General features: G+C 36.9%; 1 protein-coding gene across 1 annotated transcript in view; it reads right to left on the reverse strand.

Annotated features, from left to right (window-relative positions):
* Nucleotides 1–23,504, reverse strand: part of Top1 (DNA topoisomerase I) — an 88,388-nt gene that overhangs the window by 48,170 nt on the left and 16,714 nt on the right. The window contains exons 3-5 of the mRNA XM_057780594.1: nt 15,996–16,098; nt 4,867–4,990; nt 3,110–3,165 (exon numbers count right to left, since the gene is read on the reverse strand). Coding sequence (XP_057636577.1) covers nt 3,110–3,165; nt 4,867–4,990; nt 15,996–16,098 — 283 coding nt within the window. The remainder of the gene's footprint in view (nt 1–3,109; nt 3,166–4,866; nt 4,991–15,995; nt 16,099–23,504) is intronic.

Genomic DNA, 23,504 nt, shown 5'->3' on the forward strand with positions numbered 1-23,504 from the left:
CTGCCTCCCGAGTGCTGGGATTAAAGGCGTGTGCCACCACCGCCCGGCTAAACCAAAGCATTATTAAAAGATCATTAAGACTCCACCAGGAAACTCTTTGATCTGATAAACACTGTCAAAAATAACACAAAAATCAGTAGTTTTTTTTTTATATACCAATAATGAACTTGCCAAGATGTAAACTGGAGGAGGTGGGTCCCTATTCTAATAATAGCTTTAAAACAAACAAGCCAGGTAATGGTAGCACAAGTACTTTAATCCTAGCACTTGGAGGCAGAAACAGGTGAATCTCTGAGTTGGAGGCTAGGCTGTTCTACAGAGAGAAACCCTGTCTCACAAACAAACAAACAAACAAACAAAACCCAAACCCAAAACTAAACAAAAACACAACTAAGATCGTCAAGATGTATCAGTGGATGAAGGTGCTTTGCTATTTATCCTGATAATGAGTTCATTATCACCTGGAACCCACATGGTGGATAGAGAACTGATTCTTAGAAGCTATGCTTGGACTCCACATGGGTACCGTGGGTATGTCATGTAAAGCATGTCATGTGTATGTATTATGTGCTTGTGCACACAAACAACCACACAACAGATATATGGTGATGCCCGTCTTTAATCCCATTACTCAAGAGGAAATGAAAGAGGAAGAAAACCTCTGTGAATTCTATGCTAACTTGTAATTGCAAGTTCCAGGTCAGCAAAGAAAAACAAATACTCTAGTAGAAATAAATCTAACAAAGGCAGTGAAAGAAAAACCTGTACAATGAGCATTAAGACTCTAAATAGAGTGAAAACAACATTAAAAAATGCAAAGATTATCCATGATTGCACATTGGTAAAATTAGTACTGCGAATCTAACTATATTATAAAAAGTTATCTACAGAGTCAATGTGATCCCCATTAAATTCCAATGACGATATTCACAGAATTAGGAAAAAAACCATAAAATTTATGTTAGTATAAAAGATCATACAGACAAAGCAGTCCTAAGCTGAAAGAACACTAGAGGCATAGTATCTAATCTCAAACTCTATTAAAGACCATGGTAGGAGCTGGAGAGACGGCTCAGAGGTTAAGAGCATTGCCTGCTCTTCCAAAGGTCCTGAGTTCAATTCCCAGCAACCACATGGTGGCTCACAACCATCTGTAATGAGGTCTGGTGTCCTCTTCTGGTCTGCAGGCATACACACAGACACAATATTGTATACATAATCAATAAATAAATATTAAAAAAAAAAGACCATGGTAGCAAAAATAGCATAAAACAAGCAGGTAAACCCACAGAATAAAAAGATCCAGAACAAAGCTACAACCACCTAATTTTTCATCAAGGGCATCAAAAGCATTGAGAAAAGGCAGTCTCTTCAGCAAACGGTGCTGAGAAAACTAGACACTTACCTATTATCCTGAACAAAAATTAACTAAAAACACATCAAGGGCCTTAGTGTAGTATCTGAAATTCTAAACTGTCTGAGGGAAACACTTTCAAAATAGATACAGGAATAAGCAACAACTTTCTGGAAAGAACCCCTTATAGCTTATGAAGTAATTGCCAAGAATTGACAAATGGAATTGCACACAATTAGAAAGCACCTGTATACAAACAAAGCATCAAGAGAAAAGTGACAGCTTACAATAGGTGAAAGTATGTCCCAATTGTATATCTGACAATAATCTACAAAGAGCACTAAAAAACATCCATCATAAATGAGTAAGTGAACATAGTATCAAAATACAACCAGCAATAAATACTTGAAAAAGTAACATCCTTAGGCATTAGGGAAATAACATTAAAAAGCAACCTAGTCAGAACAGCTAACAAAAAGAAAAAACAAAACAAGACAAAACAAGACAAAACAAACGAACAAACGCTAGTGAGGATGTAAATTAGTAAGGCCACTATAGAAATCCTACTGATGACTTTTAAAGCAGGTGAGGGTTTGCTACACTTCAAGAAGTTCTAAAACAATTTACCAGAAATAAAAGTTTTAGGGAAGCGTCTAGATTCTCCACAAGGCTCACTGGGTTGCAAGTGGCTGCAGCAAAGTAAATCGGAGGACAGTGCCTATGAGAACATGTTCCTGACCCTTCTAACACCCCACAATCTGTCAATGAACTCAAGACAATAAATTGAGTCCAAAGAATCTATTGAGATCTTAGTTTAACAGAAGTCTTGCATGGTCTCTGGACAGAAACTAGATATCACAAATCTCAATCAATTTATCTAAGAAAGAGAATACCAAGAGTAGCTTGTTACTTCCTTGACCTTTTCTGCATTCTTAAACCAGTTATGAAACATCCCTGCAGAGGACATCTGCTTCTCTTTCTCTGAACTACCTGGATATATGCATGGCACAGTCTTAAAATCTTTATTTATCAAATAAAACTGAAAGTTCAAAGACTCAAGGAAGCAAACCTCTCAACTCTTTGACTCAGTCAGTAAGGTAAATACATCAAACAATCCCTAACAAATCCATTCTGTTGTTCTGTGGAAGGCATGAGAATACATAATGTGATTTTAAGTGGTCTTCTGAATCTAGAAAGAACTTTGGAGCTTACTTGTGGGTACTGAAAATGAGGAAAAAGAACAGAAAAAGTACAGACAGTAAAAATTGGCTACAGGTAGTTAGTATACATTTATATACATCTACCAAAATATATGCTTATTCTTAAGTCCAATAAGGTTCTATATATAAGCCTTACAGTATTAAGGAGTAAGTCATAGTGACTAAGAAATTCCATAATTACTAGCAAGAAGTTTCTTTTGAAATACTGGGGAATAGTGAGGTTACATTGTGGATACAGTAAAGTCCTATAAGTTAGATACACTCTAAAATGGCAAATTTTGTGGCATGCATATACCTCAAGTTTTAAAAATCTTATTCTGTCAGTCTTCTCTATTTCTAAACTTTCTGGATTAGTGCTGTTCAGTCTCACTAACTAGAACAGTAAAAACCCAAGCTGGCCTAGGTCAAGTTCTCCTACTACTGACTTTATTTTGAACCATCAAGTTGGGTAGGTCAATTATGTGTTGGAAAAGTATAGACACCACCAGGTGGAGTCACCCAGAAAAAAATAAGCTACCATAGCATAAGATCTTACCTAGAGAAGCCATTTTCCTTCTCCTTCTTTATTTTTGCATCCCCGGCTGCTCTAATCTGCAAGGTAAAAAACCACAACAATTGAGTACATGCTTTGGAAAATATTAAATATGAAAACAAATTTCTTATTCAAGAAGAATACTACCATCAACTGGACGTAGTGTTAAATTTTTATTAGCATATATTAATTATATTTAAAACAGGTTTCATTATGACATTTATACAAGTATATGATCTATGCACGGCTCATCTCCCCAGTCCGGTTGTTTCCATTACCATGTCTTGTCTTCTTTCCTTTTGGATGTCTCACTAAGGTTGCTTACAGGAGTACAGGCATATCACCAGTAACCAGGCCACTGGAGAAAAATGCCTCTTTCCTCTAATAACCTTTAATGGATGGTAAGTCTTGAATGAATAATGAGGCATCATAAGTCCCTACCCATTTCTAAGGCAGAAAGTTGATAGGAACAATATTGTACATGTCTTGGGCTGATAATCACAGTGATTGACTGACTGTTCAGGAAGGCCAAGGCCATGCCAGGCTATTTTAGAGTGTCTGGATCCTGGACTGTCTCTGTCTCTTCTTGCTAGCAAAACTAAGGTGAGTCAATTAAAGACCTTGATTTTTCCCAAATTTGGTTTTGGACAATGCTAGGTAAAACAGACCGAGAAAGGTCTTACTAAAATAGCAACTTTTTATCTTAAAATAATAGTAATTTCACTTCCCCAATAAATATATTCGCTACTCAAAATCTGCTGCTGGCAGTGCAGAGAAAAGAACAAACACCAAAATCAAGAGAGAACAGACTAGTCTATCTCCTGCCCTCTTTGGTTTAACAGAGTATTATCTATTTCTCCCATCTCCTTCAATTTTCTTTTATGCATGAGTCAGAAAAAAATAAATCTTTCAGAAATCTTGACATATAAATACAAATGGATGCCCCTCAGCTCCATCAGTCTCTTTGGAAAGGAACAAAACAATCAACACATTGGCTATCTCAGGGAAAGATGGGGGGACAACAAGTCAGGAGAGAACAAGGAGAGGTCTTGTTCCACATTCTATATTCCACCATGTCTGTGTTTTTTCATTTAAGAATCTTCAACCTTTATTTTGAGTCAGGGTATACATTTCAGGCTGGAAATCACCTTGAACTCACTTTGTAGCCCAATATCACTGAATTTCTACTCCTCCTGTCTCTACCTCCCAAATACTGGGATTATAGGCATGTACCAATACACCTGGTTTAGATGGTGCTGGAAATCAAACCAAAGTCTTCCTGTATGCTAATAAAACACTCTACCAACCAAGTACATACCCAACTCCAGAATCTTCAATCTTTATCAAAAGGAGACCCAATAAAGCTTGAGGCCTTTTTCTAAAAACAAAACTTTCCTAATATTTTAGAAAGATGGTGTTTCCAGAAACACTATATCCTCACTATAGTATAAAATAAAAGGTTTACTGTATTGTGAAGGACCTGGTTGGTAAATAATTTGGTTTTCATAGTTTGAACAGGTTGACTCTAAAATCTTTGGGGCGGAGTAGGAAGTTTAATGAGTACACTGCAAAGAAGCAGTAGGCCAGGCAGTAACTACAGTATTGCCCGCTAGCTCTCAAGTCTTCCTACATGTCAAGTCTTCCTACTCCCCATGTCAAAGGCATACACAACAAAGGTACTTTCATTAACAGCTTCTAAAGTGATCAAAATAAATGTAGAATTTAACTTCTCGTTTTCCCCCTAAAGGAAAGTTATATACCTTTTCCTCCTTTCGTTTTTCCTTGTCTCTGTCTTTATGTTTGTCTTTATGTTTTTCTGAGCTTCCATCCTTATGTTTGGTTTTCTCTTTCTCTTTATGTTTCTTTTCAGAATCTTTATGTTCACTGTTAAAAATAAGACATAAAGGGTTAGCCTAGAGTTACGACCACAAGATCAACTTAAAGAACATAAACAATCAAAACTTGTAATGCTTATAGATAGTCCTGACAAAAAGTTCAAAGACTTGCTGGCAGTATCAGAGGTCTAACACCTGGTTAACACTTGGTGAACTAACCAGAAAACACCAAAAGAAATCATCTGGATTTTGTTTTGATCTCCCTTCAGCTCCTAGGTACAAGCTGTTGCTGGGACAGGAGCCCACAATGAACCAGAGGGACAAAGAAATGTACCCAGTGTGCAACTGCACTGCTGTATTAGGAACACAGGGAAAACTAGTTAGGAGAAAGAAAATATTCCATGGCATAAAATTACTTCATTCATGACTCTGTGAGGATGGCACAGGTCAAATGAGACTTGAGAGATGGTGCCCCTTTACCTGCTGACTCAGCAGTCAATCAAGTCCCTTAGAAATAAGGTTGCAAAAGTCCTGAACATAATCACTTGTTTTCTGTCTTCACAGAAGCTTCTTTAGAACTCACAGTTGCCACATATTACCTGGGAATTTGGGGGTTCCCTACTTTTGGGTTCTTACTCCAATTAATAAAAGAACTTAGAAACAGACTCAGAAAGAAGCTTAAAAGCACACAAGTAGAAAACCTTGGTACCTGCCAGAGGAAGGCAGAGAAGAGGAAGACAGAAAGTCATGCTGTTGAATTATGCCAGCAAGTTCTGCAATAGAAGCCCACAAAGAGCCACATGGCAAACAAGCAGCTCCATGGCAGAAGAAGTACGAGGAATGTCTCAGCGAACAAGTGAAAAGCCCAGAGATGTCAGAGAAGGCATTCCAGACATGGGGCCAGTTTATCAAAGAAAAACAGATTTAAAATTAAAAGAAGGGAAAAGTTAAGCTTTTCTAAATTAGGTACCTAATTTTCTAAATTAGGTAGATAAATTCCACAGCACTACATAATGGAAGCTCTGCAAGTGATTAAATCCAGGACATTCTTTAAATGTGACAGAATATATGGCAAGCCTAGTGTTATTTCTATAACTTCCTAACAACAAAAGATACAATGAAAGTTCTATCTCTAACAGTCACATCTAACCTAAGAGAATTCAATCTAATTTCGTGACTATGCCAGACTCAAGACAAAATGTCATAAGTGAATAGCCCAATATACTCAACGTTTTCCCACTAGCTTTAACTATGAAGAACTAAGTTACTTCCACATGAAGTTTATAAGCCCTGCTCGTCTCTTCCTCAAAATAAGAAAAGACTGATCTGAAATTAAGGACAAGTTCCATGTTCATTACTTCCAAGTCTTGCTTTGAAAGAGACATGTGTTCATACCAGTAGCACTGTAAAAATAATATTCCTATTTTGGAAAGCAAAATCATACATTAAAAGCCAAGAGCCATTAAAATGATGAAACATAGTCATATAGGTTCTATCTTCTAGAAATTTCCTCATGAAAATGTTACAGGCAAAGATGTTTATTTTAGTACTCATCATAGTAACCAAAAGGAAAAAGAAAACAAGAAAAATGGGAAAATGGATACAATCTAAATAATTAAACCAGAGAGGAATTTGTGTTATATCAAATTATGAAACTATTAAGAAATATTGTTGACTACTCAAGTATACAAGCAGAGTATTCCTGACAGATGCCAACAGGACTATGAAAAATGCCTTTGAATGTAAATTAGACAGAAACAGACTAGCGGCAAAAACCACATGCTAAAGAACAATATGGTCATTTTCTTTCATATATCTGGCTTAACAGTTAAGTCATTTGCTCACTGAAAAGAGCTGATGGATTCCATAGCTAAGCAAAACAGAACTCAAATTCAATGACAAGAAGTGGGAGTTCATTCCAGGTGCAGGAGTGCTAATAAAGCTCAACCAATAGGGACAGTCAGGCCTATGAGGTTCATCAGAGCATTTGCCACTATTTTCACTCAGAGCAGAAAAAGCAGGCTTCACTGGCAATGATCTCAAGAGGCCAAGAAGTCTCCTCTGAAGCTGTTTCCTAAAAAGATAATACTTGTCTATAAAGACAAAAACAAGACAAAAAGTAAAGGCATTAAATTAAACCAAGCCACAGAAGATGTGTCAGATTACCTACTGTTACAGACACCTCTATGCACTAAAGCAGCCACAGCTAAGACAGCCATCTGGGTTCTAAGCAGGTTTAAGAGGAATGCAGGTACTATCACAGATGAGAAGAAATGCCCACTATGCCCTGTTTACATACTCTTTCCTTATTTACATTCCCCTCCAGCTCTCATTAGCTGTTATCTATATGAGTTATACAGCTAATGAAGGCTGAATGGCAGAGAATGCTGATGGCACAGTGACATTTCTTTACTAATATTATTACTCTTCTCACTGTGTTCTTGTATGTTTCTACTAAACTGCAACATTTCACCAAAATTTTATCCTATAACCAATGTAAAGAAATTAATCCTTGGGGCTGGAGAGATGGCTCAGAGGTTAAGGGCACTGGCTGCTCTTCTAGAAGTACTGAATTCCCAGCAACCACAACCATCTACAGTAAGATCTGTTGCCCTCTTCTGGCATGAAGGCATACATGCAGGTAGAACACTGTACACATAATAGATAAATATAAAAAAGAATTTAATCCTTTATATGTTGCTGAGCCTAAAACCTGGATCATACATAATATGCATAGCTTTGATATTACTAGCTTCTATTTTAAAAGTACTATAATAAAATGAAACCCTATAACAAAGTCTAAACACTTGTCTCCTACATAAATTTTATATAAAAGCAAACTCTGGAAACAAATGCAGTCATCTAAATGATGACCATGGCCGGGCGATGGTGGCGCACGCCTTTAATCCCAGCACTCGGGAGGCAGAGGCAGGCGGATCTCTGTGAGTTCGAGACCAGACTGGTCTACAGAGCTAGTTCCAGGACAGGCTCCAAAGCCACAGAGAAACCCTGTCTTGAAAAACCAAAAAAAAAAAAAAAAAAAAATGACCATATCTTCTCCCCACACTATCCTCTAGCCAAGCATGCACTGTACTTGGTTTTTGATGTTCTGTGTGCGTGTGCACGGACGCATACACTTGCATGCACAAATGCATGTCTTTTGAGATAAGGTCTCACTATGTAGCCCGGGCTAACCTGAAACTCATTGTGTAGACTAGGCTGGCCTTAAGCTTACAGAGATCTGCCAGTCTCTGCTGGAACTAAAGGTGTGCACCACACATGGCTATACTTGTTTTTATAACCCTTATTGTACTAAATTTTTTAATAATCCTGAGAGGCACATTTTATTTTCTTAGACAAGTTTATATACAGAGGAAGCGGTAATTTAAAAACTAATGCAATCCTGTTGAGAGAGAAGTGATGCTAGGATTAAACTTGCTATTTCCATTTATAAGTTTAGAGCACCTGCTAGTACAATGTTATCACCTTTCCACTTAAATACTATTTTGTTTTCATGTTTATTGTGCATGGGTGTTTTGCCTGTATGTATGTCTGTACAACATACACTCTTGGTATCTGAGGAAGACAGAGGAAGAGTTGGATCTCCTGGGGCTAGAGTTACAGAAGGCTGTGAGCTGATATGTGAGAGCTGGTAACTGAAATGGGGTCTTCTGGAAGAATAGAAAGTACTCAACTCCAGACACATCTCTCCAGCCACAGATATCACAATTATCACCTAAAGGAGACTGGTGTTGTATAGAAAATCGAAGATTTGACATATTAAGGTCATTAATATCTTGCCACCAAGTAGATATTTTCTAAAACAGAAATCTTCAATACTTGAAAGGATAAGACCTTTGTGATTGCTTCCTATGAAAATATAAATGGCCAATTAAGAAATGCTTCAGGCTCCATCTTCCTTTACATATTATACCACTCTTCCCAATTCTTTTTATTTTTTACTTTTGCTTTTTTGTTTGTTTTTGTTCTTCTTTGTGTAACAGTCCTGGCTCCTGGTTGTCCTATAACTTGCTTTGTGACCAGCCTGGCCTTAGACTCAGATATCTGCCTGCCTCTTCTTCACAAGTGCTAGATTTAAGGTGTACACCACCACCAGCAGCTCCCAATTCTTTTTTTTAAAAAAAAAGTAATTAGAAAATTAATCTGCCTCAGTGAAAAATTAACTCCTGGATTCTGTACTTATGTCTGTGAAAACGATTCTACCACACCAGCTGAATAAGCAAAGCCATGTTCAAGAAAGTAAACATGGTATGTCTAGCCCTAAATGGAACACACACGCGCACACACGCACACACACACACACACACACACACACACACACACACACACGGCATCCACGCCTCTAAAGTCTTAAGGTCGTTGCAGAAGAGAAGGCAGATGGAGTATTGGAACACAATCAAATTCTCTAAGAATTAATAATTAAAAAGAGAAAAATAATGAACAGATAAGATTTAAGAACTTCTTTTTATAATGTTTATCCTTGTCTTATGCTTCGAATCAGTTGAATTCCTATGATGATGAAGATGATGGAAGAAAGCAGTGCATGCTATTTTTAAAATGAGGTAACAGTGAGGTGTGGTCTGTGACTTTTATAGTAGTTAAGCAAACAAAAGATTGACCAGTGTATCTTTAAAGCATGTATATAGACAGAAGGAAGGTGAGAGGAGAGACAAGCAGTAAAAAGCCAGGAGGATTAGGAATTTCTCTTTTGCATTAGAAAATTATTTAATTTTGTAGGGAAAAATTAAAAGGGGATGGACCTTTGCAAAACCTGGAGTCTGATATTCTGAGAAGCTATATGTTGGCTATGGGAAGACATTAAAATCTGTTCTTTATGAACAATGAAGTGTTTAGCATATAGAAGAATAGTAGCACACAATACACACACATCTTGCTATAACAAAACCCCTGAGACAAGCCTGGTGGTAGTGGTGCATACCTTTAAACCCAGCACTCAGGAAGCAGAGGCAGGCAGATTTCTGAGTTCAAGACTAGGGTGGTCTACAGAGTAAGTTTTAGGATAACCAGGGCTGTTTCACAGAAAAACCACCTCGAAAAAAACAAAAAAAAAAAAAAAAAAAAACAAAAAGAAACCAAACAAACACCCTGAGATAAGTACTGCTATCTCCACTTCACAGATCTGGAAATTAAAGCACAGAAAACTTAAGTAACTTGCCTAGAGACAATCATTTAATAAGAAAGAATGAGGACTTAATTAAATAAACTCAGGCAGTCTGGCTTCAGAGTTATGAACTTGACCATTCTATTACTTCACAAAGAAAGCAAGCAAGCAAATAAATAAATAAGTAAATAAATGCTATTAGGGTTAATAGAAATCTACTCATCTTGTGAGAATAGCCACTGATGCAAAGGAGCAAGTCCTGAAGGTCACAGACAACTGAATCTAGGGTACTCCTACAACAGAGTGAATAGGCTTCCAAGCTACGGAAGGAAAGAAATTAATGGCTTTTCAAGCAAAGCAAGCATTTAAAGCTTAAATGCTTTAAATAAAACAATTTCAGGTAACTTCAAAGTTGTCTCCAGGAAAACAGAGCAGCAGCTAGTTTTCAAAAGGCTCTAAGGCATGGTGGCTGCTTAATATCCACCATCACTGGACTACTAAGAAAAATCACAAGGACTCTGCTCTTTTGAATTACTACAGCTGCCCGCCTTGGATCTTGTAGATGTCTAAAACAACAGATAATATCCAACTCTATATATAGAATGGAATGGGGATTGGTAGTCCTTATACAAGCATATCTATAATAAAATCTGATCTATAAATTAGGTATATTAGGGATTAATATCAACAATAACAATTTTCTGTAACTCTCAGCACATTATTTTCCCTCTTCTTTGAGAACTTTCCCTTTCCATTTACAGGAAACACTTTACTGCTTGCTTTGGTAAATCCTAATTGCTGCATCCCCATATTCACATTTTGAAAGCATGAGGTAAAATGAAGGTAAATTGAATACAAGTTTTAACTATGATGTGTTGACCGATGATCTTCATATAACCAGACAACTACTGACAAGCACAAGGAGAAGGCTGGGCAGTGGTGGCACACACCTTTAATCCCAGCACTCAGGAAGCAGAGGCTGGCTAATGTCTGGGAGTTTGAGGACAACCTAGTCTACAAAGTGCATTCCAGGACAGGCTCCAAAGCTACACAGAGAAAACCTTGTCTCGATAAAACCCCCAAACAAACAAATAGACAAACAAACAACACAATGAGAATACATATGTATCATGGATATACTGGATAGAGAGATAAAGGTTGTATTTTCTAAGAATACTCAGAAAGTCACACAATTTGAAACTTATCAGCAGAATGAATGGTTCATATCTATGTAATCCCAACAAGAAGTTCTTCAGTTTGAAGCCAGCCTGGGTAACCATCTCAAAACAAACAAAATTTAGGAACTATTGTCATTAGAAATTTTCTATTATAGTTTGGACTTCTTTTCGGAAGAAAATTATAGAAAGTCAGGGGAGGAAGTGGGAATTTGGATTGGTATTTTTTAAAGTAATAAAATAATAATAAAATTAAAAAAGAGAAAAAAAGAAAATTTTAGAAAGTCAAACTGTGACCAAGAGAGGATTAATTACTGTGTGTAATTATAGAAAATCAAAGTAAAATGGAATTTAGGAACTATTTATTTCTTCGTTTACATGCTGGAAGATGTACTCAAAGATGCCCAAATCATTCTAACCTTCTACTCCTTCTCCATCTAAGTTTCTTATCTTTGCCATTTTGGTTTTATGTCATAACATTTAATGGTAATCTATCTTTCTATAACGAGCCACAGAATGATCCAAAACAGAAACCTTTTCTGTATTATAAAATAAAGTCCCCTTCTCAACTGCTTCTAGTAGTTTCTTCCTCCCTTTAAAATCAAGCACCAACTTCTTTAAACAGTTTCCAATAGGTAGTTTGCCTCAAGCCTAATTGCATTCCTTCCAAAACAAAATACATGCGCCAGTAGTAATGTGTCTTATTTATGCTTTGTTTATGGGAATAAAATTTAGGGAATAAAACTTAGGAAAGCACTATCACAGAGCTACACCCCCTAATATTTTTCATGCTTTTCTCACCATCTGGAATGCCCCTTTAATATATTTGACAGTTATAAGCCCAGGTTGGCCTGAAACTTGGTGATCCTATTGTTATTATCTTCCAAGCCAAGTGCCACTGTGCTGAGCAAGAATACCTCTTTTTCTAGTCATCACCTTTCCTCCTTTTGCGATCTATTTATTTAAGTGGTAGTTTTCAATTATTGTCTCTCTCCATGAGCTGGGCATGGTGTCACACACCTTTAATCCCAACACTTGGAGGCAGAGACAGTCAGCTCTGAGTTTGAGGTCAGCCTAGTCTACAGAGCTACACAGAAACCCTGTCTCAAAGAAAACCCAAAAAGGTTGCTTTCATCATGAAATCTTAAAAGCAATGATTATTATTTACTACAATAGGGGTAGAAGTAACAGAAAAATGTGACGTAGCAATAGTGAAATACTAAATTAGATCCCACTACAAAAACTGGAAGCTGTATTTTATCCACATGATCTTCTATTAGGCTTTGTGGTAATCGACACTGTCACCATCATTATCTTAATTATTTAGCATATTACAGTTTATGATGAGCTATCATGTTCATAACAAATCCAAAAGCTTGCCAAGGCAGGTACTACTACTATCCATAGTCAACCAAATAGGAAAAAAGAGACAAAGAAGTTGAATGCTTGGATTTGGACAAAACCTGTGAATGACGGAAACCAGCCTTTTGTCTCATGGTGCTTTTCAATGTCACACCTAGTATTAAAGAAAATCTGACTACGAATGACTAAGACTGATCAGATTATAAACCCAGTAACATCTTGGAAGCTAGAAAACCAGTCCTTTTCTTTCAATGTGTTTTTTAAAACTGAACTTAAGAATGTTACTACTCTGTCCCTGGTTTGTTTTCTATTGATAAAACACTGATCCAAAGAAAACTGGGGGAAGAAATGGTTTATTTGGCTTACATGTCCCATATCAAAATTCAATGAAGGAAGTCAAGCAAAGGCCATGGAGGAATGCTGCTTACTGGTTTACTCCACGTGGCTTGCTCAGCCTGCCTTCTTAAACAACCCCTGGGATGGCACGGCCCACAGTAGGTCAGGCCAACACCCATTATTAATCAAAAATACACCCCCGTCCCACAGGCTTGCCTGTTGGCAGATTTTATGAAGGCATTTTCTCAATTTCCCAACTGAGGTTTCCTCTTTCCAAATGACTATTACTCATTACAAATTCACCAAAAGTAACCAGCACATAATTATTAGGAAATAAATGAGGGGGCTGGAAAGACGGCTCAACGGTTAAGAGCACTGACTGCTCATCCAGAGGACTTGAGTTCAATTCCCAGCACCCACATGGCAGCTCATAACTATCTGAAAATGCAGTTTCATGGAATCTGACACCTTCAGATCAACGCACATAAAATAAAGCTAAATAAATCATTAAAAAATTTTTTTAAAAGAAATAAATGAGGAATTAAAAGATGGTCAAGTTGTTAAGAGCACCTGCTGCTCTTGAAGAGGACCTGGGTTCAGTTCCTAGCACCCACATGGAGGTTCACAACCATTCACATGACTCCAATTATTTCATGTCCTCTTCTGATCTTTGGGGACACCAGGTACAACATGTGTTATAAATACATACATGTAGAAATAAAAAAAATACATACATGTAGGCAAAACACCGATATCATACATATAAATCTAATAAAAATAAACTATATAAGTAATAATTTTATTTGACTGGTGTAAATGTTTGTGCAACATCACAGGCAAAAACAAAACAAAAGAAACAGGAGACAGATATGAGGTTTTCCTAAGGTTAGAATTTGATTTAACTAGTGCTTTTTGTGATAAGTCTGAGGAAATTAGAATCCAAAATGACATGGACTCATCTTTAAAAATTAGGAAATCACCTGGAGGTGATGGAACATGCCTTTAAACCTAGCAACTGGGAGACAAAGGCTGGCAGACATCTGTGAGTTCGAGGCCAGCCTGGTCTACAGAGAAAGTTTCCGGGACAGTCAGGACTGTTACACAGAGAAACCCTATCTTGAGAAACAAAGAAACAAAACAAAAACTTAGGGAACCTACAACATGCTTAGAGGGACAGTGTTTATACTTGGGTAAGTTGGTTACACACTTTGTTTAGGCAGGAAGTTTATTTAGTTTTTTTTGTTTTGACTGTTAGGAATAATCTACTGGGAATGTTGAAGTCACAACCTTTCCTTATTGGATAATGTTATGACTTTTGTACACATGACCTCAAGCTCCTGTCCACAGGAAAAAAAAAATCATCATCAATATTTGCTGCCTTGTTTTGCACTTAGAATGAAATCAAATAACCAAAGTGGGATCCTGTCAGGTTTGTGTCCACAGCACCAAAACAAAGAAAGGTGGCTCTCCTATTTATAGTACTATTATTGCACAGAAATGTTAATTCCTGAACTTGGGTCCCAAGAGCAATCTGATGACAAATAATCAATGCTACTATCTAGACGAGGGACACAGAAATACATTCCAAATTCATGCTCCCTAACAATAACAGCATTGAGGATAACAGTCAGTAAAGAAACTGACTACTAGGAACCACGGCAGTCACTTAAACAGGAACATAATATACTGAACAGCAGTAGAGTATAACCTTTACTCTCTTGCTTTACTGCAAAAACTGTGTCTGCAGAATGGTCAAAACATACGCTTCCTTATAAGACATCTGGTTAACTGTCCTCCTAAACTTAACCACATATGAATTAGAAACTAGTCACAGAAACTCAGATCAAGTTATTTCAAAGTTAACTGGCAAAAAGGCTACTGGTTTATTATTTCCATAAAAATAAAATTTTTTCCATGAAAAAAATTTTAAAATGTATATACCAAAACCTGCCTAAATTTAGGCTGGGCAGGCAGAGGCAGGCGGATCTTTGTGAGTTCGAGACCAGCCTGGTCTACAAGAGCTAGTTGCAGGACAGGCTCCAAAACCACAGAGAAACCCTGTCTCAAAAAAAAAAAAAAAAAAAAAAAAATTAGGCTGGGCATGAAGGCACTGGCTATAATTATTAATTCCCTTCAAAATTCAGTTTATGTGTGTCCATATTTTGAGGCTCTGATAATATTATAGCAGTATGTGTAGTTGTTATATCCTTTGTATGATTATGAAATGAAGGCCTTTGGCTCAAATCTACTTTGGTACATATTACTATTAGCTGGAGAAGGCAAGATACACAAGAACCAAAACTCATTTCAATTGCTGAGATTAATTTTGAATAAATAAAATAAAATAGTTGATCAAATTTTAAGAAATGACTGTGCAGTACAAAAACAAGGAGAGGTACATGATTTGGGAAAATTAAACTGGTTATTTTAATGATTCATAATTAAATTACAAAATAGAAATTTTCTCTCTCTCTCTCTTTTTTTTTTTTGGTTTTTCGAGACAGGGTTTCTCTGTGGTTTTGGAGCCTGTCCTGGAACTAGCTCTTGTAGACCAGGCTGGTCTCGAACTCACAGAGATTCACCTGCCTCTGCCTCCCAAGTGCTGGGATTAAAGGCATGCGCCACCACCGCCCGGCTAGAAATTTTCTCTTAACTTGTCTGTTGGCAATAAGACAAACTAGTGAAGTAGTTTTAAAATATAATGTTGAAAATACAAATATAGTTTTAAAATCTAGGAAACAATGATATCAAATAATTTTTTTACCAAGGCAAGTTCTACATGTTTGATTAAGCAGCATGTTACAATAGATCTATACTTTAGCTATTATGAAATGTATATTAAAGAAAACTCAATGTGCTTGCTTTGTAGAACTGGTCTAAACAACAACATCCCAAATGAGGTCTGAATTATCAAAATATTCTCTTTAACAACTCCAGCAAATAGCCATGCTACTGACCTACACCAGCTGATACCTATCCATGGGAGTCAAAGACGCCAGCTCCCAATTGAGTGATAAGCCCTGTTGGTCAAACCTTACCTGTTGCTATGTTTAGACTTTTCCCGGTCCTTTTCCTTATCCTTCTTGTGCTCTTTATGCCGGTGTTCTCGATCTTTGTGTTTATCTTTGTGTTTGTGAGAATCTGCAAGCATAAGAGAAATGTCAGTTATAAGTAATCATGTTATCTTTTGCCTGCCTACCTTAACAAAGGGATATAGAAACAGAAGTCAACGGCAACACACTACTGGTAGGAAGATTTCACAAAGACATCCCATCATCCTGCCTCAAATCCATGAACTTATGAATGATAAGCAAGCACTCTACCACTAAGCTGACTCCATGGTTTCATTTACTGCTGAGTGACATTTATTATATAACATCATATATATAATGACATCAGTACACATACATACACACATACACACACACACACACACTGTAATTTATGATTCACATGCTGGTGATGGACATTTGCTTCTAAATGAAGTAAAACTGCCAGGTCAATTGAAGAGTACTTTTATTTATTTATTTATTTATTTATTTATTTATTTATTTATTTATTTATAACTAGCTCTTGTAGACCAGGCTGGTCTCGAACTCACAGAGATCCACCTGCCTCTGCCTCCCGAGTGCTGGGATTAAAGGCATGCGCCACCACCTCCCGGCCTGAAGAGTACTTTTAAAGTACTAAATTAGACATTCCTAAGTGGTTGTGCTAACATATATGTCCATAAACAATCATTGAGCTTTAAGATGCTATAAATCATCAGCAACATCTAGAACTATCAGTCTTGGCTTTTCTATTTGTTTCTCTATAAGACAAAGTTTTGCCACACAACTCTGGCTGACCTGAATTCTGTATGTAATCAGAGTGGCCTCACTCACCCCTGCAGCCTAAGTGCATCACAATGCCTGGCTAATATAATCATTGTCTTAAAGTTTTCCTATTCTAAAAGGTATGCTGTGGTGGTTTGAATGAGAATGACCCCCATAGACTCATCTATTTGAATGCTTAGTCATCAGGGAGTGGAGCTATTTAAAATGTTAGGAGGTGTGGCCTTGTTGGAGTAGGTGTGTATCAGGAATGGAATTTGAGATTTCAAAAGCCCAAGTCTTTCTCTTGACCTGTGGATCAGAATGTAGCTCTACGCTACTTCTCCAGGGCCATGCCTGCCAGCCTGCTGCCATGCTTCTTGACATTACGATGATAAACTAAACCTCTGAAACTGTAAGTAAACCCACAATTATATGCTTTATTTTATAAGAATTGCCTTGGTCATGGTGTCTCTTCACAGCAATAGAATAGTGACTAAGATATATATATATATATGAGTGTTCTGCCTGCATGTATGTAAATGCAGTTTGTGTGTGTATGTGTGTGTTTGCTAGATCCCCATAGAGGCCATAAGAGCATTGGATCCTCTGGAGCTAGAGTCCTGGGATCCAAACTTAGGTCCTCTTTAGTAAGAACAAATGTTCTTACCTGGAGTCCCCTCACTGTGGTTTGAATCCCTGTTTTTCTAATGATTAAGTAATGTTAAATGTGCTTATTGACTATTCACATACTTTGGTCAAGTAGCTATTTCAATTTCACCCACTGATGTATTTGTATATGTTTCTGTGTGAATCTGTATGCATTTTACTATTAAGTTGTACAAATTATATATTTCTGGGTTGCAATTTTTGGCCATGTGTATTATGATACTACAAATATACCCTCCTTCTTACATCAGACACTCAAGTGCTGCGGATTATAAAAGTAAACTATCATAATGAGCCTTTCTTCAAAAAAGATTTATTCTAATTTATGTTCATGGGTATTTTGCTTGTATGTATGCCTGTGTGCCATGTACATGTATTAACTGTCTGTGGAGATCAGAAAAGGGCATCAAATTCTCTGGAACTGAAGTTACAGATGGTTGTGGGCTTCCATGTGGGTTCTGTGATTCAAACCCAGGTCCTTTGAAAGAGCCGTCAGTGTTCTTAACTGCTAAGTTATCTCTGTAGCCCCCATAACAAGTCTTAAGGAAAAAGGTGTCTAAATTTAATCAATTTTTCTCTTGGTATGAGAAAAAAATTACCAAAATATCAACTGTTCACCCTACCCTTAGTTTTATTACAAAGGCATTCTTTACTTTGTTTTGATACACTGATTGTATAAAATAGTGGGTTTCATTATTACATTGTCTCTCCCACTTTTTGCTAGTATTAGGGAAACACTCTACCACAGAGTTACATCCTAGGCTGAACTGTAACATTTCATACATGCATATAAAATACTTTGATGTCCACTCCATTTCCCATACTTATCCCCAGTCCCAATGGTTCTCTTCCTATTCCCATTTACTCAATTGTCTATTTAAGATCACAGGAGGGAAACTTATAATACTGTGTATCTTATCTCTAAATCTGGCCTACTGCTGTGCACTTAAATCCCAGCTCTGGGAAGACCCAGACAGAACTCTAGAACTCTCAGTTCAGTGAGAGATTCTACCTCAAAAAAAAAAAAAAAAAAAAAAAAAAAAAAAAAAAAGTGAAAAGAGGCCAGAGAGAAATTTCAGTTCTAAAAGTACTTGTTGCTCTTTAAAATAGACATAGGTGTTCCGTTCATAGCATCCATGTTAGGAGCAGTTCACAATGTCCTGTAATTCCAGCTCCTAGAGATCTAACACCTTCTTCTGGCCTCCAAGGGCAGCTATACTCATACATACACAGGAATAATAAAATAAATCTTTAAAAAAATAAGATAGAGCCCAAAGAAGACATCTGATATTGACCTGAAAATGCACATGTACCCTCCCATGAATGTCTATAAGTAAATGTCAGTATATAGCATGCAACATAGTAAAAGGCACTGGAACTTTCCTCCTGCTCTCTATCTAGCAGCACACTCAAGACAGATGTGGTGAGGATCTGATGCTTACTTCTAACAGCCACATGAAGATATCATCTTAGAAGTAAATCTTCCACCACCCAATTTAGCCTTCAGATGACTGTAATTCAGGATGAATTTTTATTAAAAACCTTTTTAAAATGAATTCTTGAATTTAGTTAAGTCTTCCAAGAAGTTGGTACTATAAGGCAAGTAACACTATGCCCAGCTTAATCAACTAAATTTGAAGTAGCATGCTTCACAACAATAAGATTAAGTATAGATTAAGTATTGCTGACCTTCAGTTAAAGAAATGATACTTGGAATAATTGAGTATCTATTCTATACCAGGCCGCAAGGAAAGAGAAACATTAACATTTGCAAGATCATGTCCCTAGTTCTAAGAAATTCCCATCCCACAGAAATGGGAATAAAGTGTTAGAAGGCTGAACTCAAATCTTCCAAGCAATGTACACAACCATCCAACTTCAAAATCTCTAGTCTCCCATCTTAAAATGCTTAGTCAATAAAGATAAAATTAGTGAAATTTACTTCAGATCATAAAAATGATGATTTATGCACCAGAACTACAACATGAACTAAAAAGCAGGTGTTTTGTTTATAGCCAGAAATTAGCTATTACTTTGTCTCAAGGGCATATAGTAGGTATGGCTTCCATAGACTCATGTTTGAATGCTTGGCCCACAGGGAGTGGCACCATTAGGAGGTGTCAGTGTAGGTGTGGCCTTGTTGGAGGAAGTATGTCACTGTGGAGGCAGGCTTTGAGGTCTTAGACACTCCTACACCTAGTGTGGCACACTGCCTGTGGAACAAGATGAAGAACTCCCAGCTCCTTCTCCAGCACCATGTCTGCCTACTCACTGCATAACACCATGATGACTATAGATTAAACCTCTGAAACTGTAAGTCATACTCAGTTAAATGTTTTCCTTTATAAAAGTTGCCATTGTCATGGTCATGGTGTCTCTTCACAGCAATAGAAATCCTAAGACAGCAGGAAAATAATAACTGGGAAGAGGGGAGAAAAAGAGCACTACTGTTTATAAGTCAACAAATCCATGAACATATACAAAAAGACTGGCAAACAACAAAATAATGAATAATAATTTTTAAATATAGAAATTTATGAACTTGAGTATACTTCATCTTATTTCCCATAATGAAGTATTTTTATAATAAAGTCAGTTAAAGATTAGCAAACTTTAAAATTTATTTTGAAGCTGGCCTGATGACACACATCTTTAATATCAACAATCTCTGAGTCAAGACCAGCCTGGTCTACCTAGAGAGTTCCAGGACAGCCAGCTTTAGAGAAAGACCCTATCTCAATCAATCAATCAATCAATCAATCAATCAATCAATCAATCAATCAATCGAATTTATTTTGTCAAATACAAACATAAGTCGCTAAAAAGCACTGAACTTTAAAATAATAGTAACACTAAAATAATTCTCAGTAATTCCTACTAGGTTTTTACATACATTATCTTTCTGAAATGTACAAAATTCAAAATCAATTTTAAAAACAGGTCTTCAGCCTTAGAAACAAATGCTGTCTAAAATGTTAAGAACTATCCAGGGAGAAAATTAGGGCAGTTGGTAATAATTCCATATACACAAGTAAGAGCTAGGCCAAAAATACAAATGCAAAGTCAATATCTATCTAGTATGTTCTCGAACTATGCTACAAACATTGTGACAGATTTAAAAAAAAAAAATTGACAAGTGCCTGCTGCCAAACCTGACAATTGTGTGCAAAATGACTTCCACAAGTTGTCTTCTGACCAGAACATATTTTGCATAGCCCCCATCCAAATTAATAAAAATGTAATAAAACATATGAATGTCTGTTGAATTCTATTAATCTATTCAGTTGAGTTCTACAAGGCAGACTTGGATATCTGAGAACTTGTAATATGGAAGTCGATTTGAATCAGTACACAAGTAGCACTGCCCACATAAGAGAACAGATGTTAAAGAGTTATTTAACATTTAAAAAACTGAATAATCTACTGAGTTAACTGAAGAGGTGATTTGTATATTAGTAGGCAAACTGAGAAGTTAAAACCTCTTGCCTGGCAGCGGTTGTGCACACCTTTAATCCCAGCACTAGGGAGGCAGAGCAATTTCTGAGTTCGAGGCTAGTCAGGTTTACAGAGTGAGTTCCAGGACAGCCAAGGCTACACAAAAGCCCTGCCTCGAAAAACCAACCAACCAGGCTGGGTGGTGGTGACGGCGCTCGCCTTTAATCCCAGCACTTGGGAGGAAGAGGCAGGTGAATCCCTTTGAGTTTGAGGCCAGCCTGGTCTACAAGAGCTAGTTCCAGGACAGCTAGGACTGTTACTTGGGAAAACCCTGACTCAAAAAATCAAAGCAAAACAAAACAAACAGAAAACCTCTAAAAATGCATACAGAAGAGGTATCTCTGAGTAAATTGGGGTGGAATCAAGAGTTAAAAGACAGATAAAACAATACTAGCAAAAGGTTGCCAGTTACTGAAGTTAAATGATGGGTACATAGTAGCATCAAACTACTCTGTTATATGCAGTGTGTATTTTTTACATAATAAATGTGATCTCTAAGCATTTTCCTTCCCAATTCCTTATTTTTTGTTATTTTGTAAAGGTAAAGGAAGAAAATGAGCCTAATTCCAAGAGAATTTGCATTTAGGAGCAAAGAATGAAAAATTATTTGTTTAGAATTGGGGCTAAGGATCAAATTCAAAGCCCTGCTCTATGCTGGCAACTGTTTTTTTTAAACCACTAAGTTACATCCTAGCCCTTGAGGTTGTTGTTAACGAGGTCTTGCTATATAGTGCAAGCTGTCTGCAGAACTCAAGATTCTCCTGCCTCTGTCTCCTGAGTGCTGGGATAACAGACCTTTGTCACCACAATAGGTGCCAAAAGATAAAGTTTAATAGATAATATTAATCCAGGGTCAGAGTATTCTACTCTAGGTTGACAGCTACTTTAATCTTTAAAAGAACAAAAATAATCATAATAAGGGAAACTAGTTGAAAGGCAATGTGTAGAAGAAAGGATAACTAAAAATTACTAGCTAGTAACAACCCAGAAGACAGTGACAGCAAAGAGACTAAGAACAAAGGAAAAAACATGCAAGTGCATTGAGGAAAACAGAAGCTGAAACCAGTTCTAAGAACAACAATATGTGTAAAGAATGTAGAGAAAGAGAAAAGGAAAATTCTCATCTTTAGGTCCTAGAATCTGGAAGAACACAAGGCCCTAGTTAAAAAAAAAAACACAAAAAAAAAAACCAGAAAGCTGTGCCCCACAAAGTGAGAGTCTATGTGTCTAAATGAAGCCAAATATTTAAGGCAATAGTGGGACACATGACCTAGATGCTGGTCAAAAGAGAGGAAGTAGAAAATGAAGCCAGTACAGAACTCTTATCATGCATGGTGAAAAACTTGTTTGCAGAAAATATACTAGTGGCTTTAAAGATTAAGTATCCTGAAATTTGTCAAAGAACAGATATTGTTAAATTTTTTGTGAAAATGATTGTTTCCACAATATCTCCAAATATCTATCAAATGCAAAAAGACAGCAATAAACTTGAATGACAGCTAAGAAATTAAAGATGCCAACTACTGTGTACTATATCACCATAAAATCTCATTTACTGTGAATTCAGTCACCCAATGGCAGTTATGTATGCATTCCACTTGAGCTCATGTAGAAGTGTCACTTGCGCACGTACATACACACACATACACACGCTAACACGTTTCAATTCTTAGCATTTGAAAACTATATGAAACCACAAAGACCCCTAAGGTTACTGGAAAAACAGAAGAGTGTGTGACACTAACTACTTCACTGCAATTTAAATAAAATTACTTCAGAAAGACACACAAGTAAATGAATGAATAGAAGACACCAGAAATCAACAACTTTTGTTACTATTACATAAAGTATTCTCCCTAAGGTAGAAAAGGCTTTTAAGAAAAAAAAAAAAAATTCCAGGTCTTGAGTTCTGTTCTCAGCTCACAGCACTTCTTTACAACTGCCTTTAACTCCAGCTCTGAATTCAAAGTGTACAAACATACACACACAAATATGAAGCAGAGCTAGGCAGTAGTGGTGCATGCCTTTAGTCCCAGCACTCAGGAGGCAGAGACAGGTGGATCTCTGTGAGTTTGAGGTCAGCCTGGTATACAAAATGAGTTCCAGGACAAGCTCCAAACCTACAGAGAAACCCTGTTTCAAAAAAACCAACCAACCAACCAACCAATCAATAATAAAGGAGAAAAAGTCAACTCCCAAATGATGAAGATCTTCCATCTTTCCCCCACTTTAAGAGTAGTTTCTAGCTAGCATTACAGAAGATTTAGATTTACCTTGTGAGGGCTAATTTACATGTATTCTCAAGCCCAAAACACCCTTCTAAAGATTGATCAGACAAAGACTCTGTACTCAAAGACTTTACAATCCAATCATGTAATTAATATATGAACCTAAAGAGCGATTACCCAAGGTACACAGGAGAAAGGGACATTAGAACAGGAGCAGACTCTCAATATGTGGCCTTTTTTTTAAATTAAAACTTTCCGTTTATTTTACACACTGACCGGCCACTTTCCCCTCCCTCCTCTCCTCCTGTTCCCCCCACACACACAACCACTCCCCCTCATCTCC

This window comes from Chionomys nivalis, chromosome 9 (genome assembly GCF_950005125.1).
Source record: "Chionomys nivalis chromosome 9, mChiNiv1.1, whole genome shotgun sequence".
NCBI lineage: Eukaryota > Metazoa > Chordata > Mammalia > Rodentia > Cricetidae > Chionomys > Chionomys nivalis.